Source organism: Frankliniella occidentalis, unplaced genomic scaffold, assembly GCF_000697945.3.
Source record: "Frankliniella occidentalis isolate FOCC.00 unplaced genomic scaffold, Focc_3.1 Scaffold1, whole genome shotgun sequence".
Lineage (NCBI taxonomy): Eukaryota > Metazoa > Arthropoda > Insecta > Thysanoptera > Thripidae > Frankliniella > Frankliniella occidentalis.
The window spans coordinates 568279-575236 of record NW_026267131.1 but is presented as its reverse complement, the minus strand read 5'-3'; the positions used below and the strand labels follow the sequence as shown (position 1 = coordinate 575236).

Below are 6958 nucleotides of genomic sequence, written 5' to 3'. Positions count from 1 at the left end.
ACGCGCTCTGTACCCTAGGTGCAGTGACAAAGAGCGGCATCTACAGTAACGCTGTAGATCGTTCTGTATCAGACTCTAATTTTTTGCAGTGTGGGAGACCAAAGAGGGCGTTGTTCTTTTCTGCCCAACTTGCACCTGCCCCACTCCTCCCCACCCCCTCTTGCACTGTTATAATAAAAGTCGTTGTTAAGTTTGTTAGCGACAGAGCGTCCGTTTATAAACGATCAATGTCCTGCTACCAAACCTATGTACTGGCTGCCCTGGTGAAACATCGAGCTCTAAGCGCATGTCACCAAAGTTGTTGAATTGTTGAAGTGGGCTCTGGAAACCGAACTTGGACCACCCCCGCCTGAAAATTACGTCCCTCTTCGCCACCCCACCCCCTCCGCTTTCTCCCTGCTCCCGTCGCTGTCCCCAAAGCTACTGCCAACGCCGTTGATATGAAGACCTCACAAGTTCGTCGGCCATCTTGGGGGCCCTGCGTGCCGACCATTCCACTCTTCTCCATTATCACCTCTCTCTCTCTCTCTCCCCCTTCCCCCTCCCTTCCGCCGCCATCATCCCCCTGAGTTGAGGAGGGGAGGGGGATGCGCTCGGCGGCGGCAGCAGCAGGAGCTGGCAGGCCGTGCTGCTGTGATTCGCACCCTGTGGGACGCGATGGAGGGGAGGGCAGTGCGCATGCCAAAGAGTGAAACGTACCTCCAGCAAACGTGTCCAAGAAGCGCGTCGTGCTTATCGTTCTTGCTCGCCAAATAAAGGCAGGTAATTCTAATTGCCTGTGGAATGGGGACAAAGTAGGGAAAGGATCTAGAAATGAAAATGATGTATTCTTTTAACTTTTTAGTCCATGTGGAAAGTTTTGGGTTACTAGCTGGGATTTCAGCACGATTTTCTTGTGTATAACTTGAATGGCTCATGTAGTGTCTTAATGTCATTGTAAAGTCAAACTTGCACTGTTATGGAAGAAGAGCCAATGTGAAATATTTTAAATGAAAAACTAAACAAGTTGAAAGGCGTCATGTTATGCACAACCTCGTGTGCACGCATGCGTGCATGGATGCATCCATGAGCGCGGCCCAAGAAGAGGATAATGTTACCAGGAAGGCTGCTTGGGTTGCACCGACTGCACATGCGTTTGTACAGTTTTATAAAGGTCCTGCCTCTGATTCGACAGTGATGGCATAACTCCGTGGAACTGTACTGCTAAGCGGGGACGGGTGGGGAGAGAGGAATAGCCAGAGAAGTTCCCTAATTGTGCGCGTTCCGCCTGGCTACGCCTTTGACTGCAGCGCCCCGATTGCGAGCCAACTCACGCAACGCGTTGTTGTACCCCTCAAAATGCATCACAAATCACACCCAGAATAATCGTTTCAAGTCTTGTTTCAAGTAAATTTTTCCTTATTTCAAGTGGCCGCTGACACAAGATCAAATTTACTCTTGAAACAAGCTGATATTTTCTTTCGAATAAGGGAAAAATCTTATTCCAAAGGCAGTATCGCCTTTGTTTCAATGTTGAATTTCATCTTATTGTCTCAGCGTGGACTTGAATCAAGAAACTATTTTTCGGTTTGCACCTGCTGTGCGCTCCCTGTCCAACACGCGCATAGGCAGGCGACTGGACTGTTTTCCAATCATCATCAGTGCCTGCCTGCCCCGGTTTTCGTGAACACTTTTTCCATTATACCAACAAATCCTTTGCAAATATACAAAGAACGCGAAATCCTCCGCTGCGTTGGAAAGAATGATTGGGTTTGCTGGCGACTTTAATGTGTGTGCCTTTCCTTTCGGCAGCGACTACGATCGCTAATGGAACCACCGCGGTTATCGAACGGCGATGCGGCATGGGAATGAAATGAAAGTTTATCTGAAGGAACGTCCCCGCTTATCTCTGCCCGGCAGTAATGATATGCCATTACACACATCTCATGACGACGGGCGGTAAATCAACGGCCGGTCACCGTCAGCAAAAAACACACCACCGCGCGCGGCGCGTCGACCTGCCCGGCAGCAGCGCGCCCGGCCCTCCGAGCGGCCCTCGGGAATCTGTGGGGGTGCGCTCGGCCCGGGGGAAATTCTCTCACGATACAGCCGTGCTTATGAAATCCATGCGCGACGGTGAAGGGAAGTTGCGTCATTTTTATTGATATTGTGGTCCGTGCCATGAGCTTACTGGAGAAACACAGGCGCCAAGTCGTGCCTTGCCTGGGCCAACCCCATATAGTTAGTTGTACATTTATAAGTGTTCAACTTTAATATTGAACATTTTTTAGTATTCAAATATCCAGTTAAACACTTTAATGTGTGCAACGTAGTGTTGGCACTTGCATGTGAACGCCCTAGTTGAACACTTTACATATCAGTGTACGTCTCTCTGTTTGTTTTTTTTTCAATTTTTACCAAGTCTTTTTACATTTTTTGTAATTTTTTTCACTGGTTCCACTTTTTTCACTTGCTTCCTCAAGGGTGAGGTGATCTATTTATGACTGTACGACCACCATCGACGATCTGCGATACCCCCCCGTGGTCACGGCTCTCGGATGCGCGCCCAGCGTGCCTCCATCCGGCCCAGTCCTGGGTCGCGGATTGCCCTCTCACCCCCCCCCCCTCCTGCTCCCGCGAGGTGACGTTGTCACGTAGTTTGCGTACGATCCTTTACCTGATGTAAGTTTATTCCCCACCGTGGCACGGCTCCTGCACGGCTCCTGGATTCGGCTTTAACTTCTTTCCCGTTGCTGCCTGCCGCTAGGTTCCAGTCACGTGCCGACCAACTTTTCGCAAATCCGGCATCCTCCCCCTCCCTTCCCCCCACGCGGCACACGCCTCGAAACCGGTCAATTCTTCCCCCTTTTCCATCTCTCTCTCCTTCTCAACAAGTTGAGATTGCGAACGCACTCCAACACATCACGTTCCCCTCAAGAAAAGTTTGGGCGGCACATCATAACGAATGCTATTCAATTTACTCTCGCACCTCCCATCTGTCGGTCTGTCTTTCGCCTCTGGCCCTTTTCCATCCCTTCATCTCTCTCTCTCTCTCTCTGCCCCCCCCCCCTCAAATCTCTATCTCCGAGCAACTCATCGTCAGCAGGAACTGCAGTAGCAGCCGCCCGAGGGCTGGGGGGCTCAGAGGAGCTGATGCCGAATCTGCACGCGAATCTGCATTCAATGCACTCGCGCTACAGGCCCTACGGGCGGGCCCTGGCGGGAGCGGGAGGGGCAGCGCGGCAGCTCCCACCCGGGGGTATTATCGGTGCTGCTTCATTGTTTGTTTCAAACGATGGAGCCCATTGTGTCGGTCTGTCTGTGCCCCCTCCCCTCTCTCCTCCCCATCTCTCCCTCTCCTCAGGACACAGGACAGGTGGTTTCCAGTCGGTTTCGTACTGTTGTTTAGAATGAAAAGTAAAAATAATAATAAAACTTTCAAATTTCACACTTGTGTAGGAACACAATATCGCAAATTTATCGAGTCTACAATTTGACGCGGACTTTAGCTGATTCTATTTTTGTTGTGTGTTGTGTTGTGTGCGCGCTGCTAGGTGACGTTGCCACGGCATGGGTGTTGCAGGTGTGGTCTGATTTAACGGCATTTCCAGACCCCCTCCCCCGTCCTCAACGTTTCCACTTCTCCGTCGTGTAGAGGTTGTGTTCCGTGCAGCCGGCACACATGGAGGCCAGGGAGACCCGCGCGCGTACACTGCACACACGCACACACATAGAGCACTCGCATACACGGACCCCGCGCACCCGTCGAGCTCCCTGGCGCCGTGCGCTGCGCCCGGATCAGCTGGACCAGCCCGTGTACTGTACCACACAGTAATGAGACCCCTGTTTAAATAATGGCAGCGACTTTGCTCAGACAATTAAGCCACACAATTAGGTAGCGGCAGGGCAAAAGTTCCTTGCCCGGGACCTTGACGGCTATGTGCTGGGGGGAGGTGTTGGGGGAGAGAGAGAGAGAGAGAGAGAGAGATATGAAAATGTGCGAGCGTGTGTGACTCACTCACTTTTGGAGACCGACAGTATACAGCAGTGCTGCTCTGCAAACTTAGTTGTCGCGAGCTTTTGCCTGCTCGTGTACGGCGCGCGCACGCTGTTCTTCTCACCTCAGAGGGGAGGAAGGGCGGGCTCCGCAGGTGAAAAAGCCACCCTGACCCCTTCCCCCCGAACTCTCTCTCTCTCTCCCTCCCCACTTTCCTCCCCTCCTTCCTCCTCCTGCACACTACTGCGAAGATTGAAATTTACCGAGTCGGATGTCGAGATAGTTGTAAGACGCCAACCGCACAAGAAAGGGCGCGGGCGGAAGGGGAAATCAAGGAGCCAAGAAGCGTCTCCTCCCCCTCCCCACACCCCTTCTCCTATACCCGGTTTCGACCCTACTCTGCTAAGTAAAACAAACTTTACTGGATCCAAAAAAAAAAAAAGAAAAAAAAAGAAAGAGGCTGCCGTCCTGGCCGCCTGGCCGCTTGGGGCGGGCGTCGAGCGACACGAATTCAATCGAACTTTCGGGACGTGTTTACTCATTCTGTGGGGAAAGTTGTGCTGCGGCGTCATGTTTCTGGGAATAAAAAATAATAGGGACAGAGAGGGGGGAGTGTGTTAAGCCATGCTTTGTCTATTTAGCTAATCACATTGTTGCCTCATTTGTCGCGGAGACAAAAGGGTTGCAGCTTTTGTGGTGTGATGCTGGGGTCCCAGATGTCGACAGCCCTGGTCCGTGCAAGAGAGACAGACTTGTGGGCAATCCACAAGGAAGGTTTTCAAATGACTAACAAGTTGCTAGCGAATCTCAGTTTGCGTGTTGCTCTTGTTGCAGGAGGGATGTGATGGCCGGGCCAGCCCGTGACGGCCTTCAGGGCGGCGCCCCGGGTCGCGGCCGGCCGTGGTGCAAGGCGCGCCTCTCCAAGCCCCGCCGGACGCTCAACGCCATCCTGAGGACGTCGCGGCGGCTCGGGGTGGCCGTCGAGGACCTGGGGCGCCTGCGCGGGGCGCAGGCCCTGCTCCAGGATGCGACCGCCGCCGCCGCCAGTCGCGGTCGACGCCGGAGCCCGAGGAAGGTGCACGACCCGGACTTTCTGGCCGCCGGCATCCTCTTCGCACTCATGATCGCCGTCCTGGCCGGGGTCATGGCCGCCATGCTCGTCTCGGAGCACGCCGCTGACCTCCACGCCAACAAATCGGTGAGTACGGCCCAGCCGAACGGCAAACAGAGGGGACGGGACGGACGGGGCCGACCTGTTGGTGGGAACCGCTCGGCACACAGACCGGGGAAAAAGTGTTCTCCCTTAGGATAAATATTCAATCAATTCCCTGCTCCAGTTGGTTTGGTATGAGGAGAGAGAGAGAGAGAGAGAGAGAGGGGGGGGGGGGCTGGTGATTGATAACATTTGGAATTGTAGCCCTTTTCTCTCTTTGTTAAAGCGGAACGCGCCGCTTTAAATTGATCAATATACCCTTTAGCTCTTTGGTTTTGTGGGTGGCTAAAAAAAAAAAAAGATCTCGATCTAGATAGGTACCTACCTCTTACATTTTACAAAAAGACTAAAAAACAAGATTTATATGACGTAACATTTTATCAAAGCTCAGAAAACTGTTTTCACTGTGAGGGCGATTTAAGAGTAAATTTAAATCAAGATGACCTACAACTTCCAATTTATTTAGAAACATAACTTTTTCCCATTTATTAGTTTTTCGTTTCAATTTTCCTCATTATGTGCTCCAACAAAAGAGTTAAATTGATGACTTGCAAGTCATGTTTTTTATCCGCAAACTAACCATGTTGCGTACGGTTTACGCGATAGTTCTGGTGTGAAAGTTTTGTACATAGAACGATTTAGAACCAAACTATTACGTGTATTTCCGACGAACGCGATGTTGTGCGCACCGCTGCGCTGTGCGGCGCGCATTGCCTCCGTCCGTGGCGAAGGCCGCCGTCCCGAAGGCCGCGCCCTGGGCAGCCCTGGTGCCAAGGTAAACATCAACACAGTGCATCCCCTCCACCGCCACGCTGCGCCACAGTCACGCTGTTTGCACCTGTCAACAAGCAGCGTTTGTGATTGGCTGCCGGACTCGTCCCGTGCCCGGTCGCCGGCGGGGCCAGAGAGAAGAGGGGTCGAAGACAAACCAATTTAAAATTCAGACTGCGAGAAGTCCCGCTCTTGTTGTTCTTTGCGGGTTGGAGGGGCGAGTGCTGCTGCACTGCAAAAAATTATGACAGGAAAACTACAGATCGTCCTGCTAATTATTTTCCAGGAACTTCTGTTATTCGAATAACAGCATCGATGTAGTTTTAATGGTTAAAATTTGGTACAGGGAGCAATGTACAGGACCACTGTAAGGCAAAGGCGCGGACAAAACTGTCTACAGTGGAGCCGTATTCGTACACTGTACCGTGTAAATCCTGGGCTTTCCGGTGCTACAGCAGCACTGTACTACGCGCTCTGTACCCTAGGTGCAGTGACAAAGAGCGGCATCTACAGTAACGCTGTAGATCGTTCTGTATCAGACTCTAATTTTTTGCAGTGTGGGAGACCAAAGAGGGCGTTGTTCTTTTCTGCCCAACTTGCACCTGCCCCACTCCTCCCCACCCCCTCTTGCACTGTTATAATAAAAGTCGTTGTTAAGTTTGTTAGCGACAGAGCGTCCGTTTATAAACGATCAATGTCCTGCTACCAAACCTATGTACTGGCTGCCCTGGTGAAACATCGAGCTCTAAGCGCATGTCACCAAAGTTGTTGAATTGTTGAAGTGGGCTCTGGAAACCGAACTTGGACCACCCCCGCCTGAAAATTACGTCCCTCTTCGCCACCCCACCCCCTCCGCTTTCTCCCTGCTCCCGTCGCTGTCCCCAAAGCTACTGCCAACGCCGTTGATATGAAGACCTCACAAGTTCGTCGGCCATCTTGGGGGCCCTGCGTGCCGACCATTCCACTCTTCTCCATTATCACCTCTCTCTCTCTCTCTC

General features: G+C 52.1%; 1 protein-coding gene across 3 annotated transcripts in view; it reads left to right on the top strand.

Annotated features, from left to right (window-relative positions):
* Nucleotides 1–6958, top strand: part of LOC113213538 (uncharacterized) — a 123725-nt gene that overhangs the window by 65921 nt on the left and 50846 nt on the right. For all 3 annotated transcript variants that reach the window (XM_052274534.1, XM_026432646.2, XM_052274571.1), the window contains exon 2: nt 4811–5174. In XM_052274534.1, coding sequence (XP_052130494.1) covers nt 4821–5174 — 354 coding nt within the window. In that variant the 5' untranslated portion in view covers nt 4811–4820. The remainder of the gene's footprint in view (nt 1–4810; nt 5175–6958) is intronic.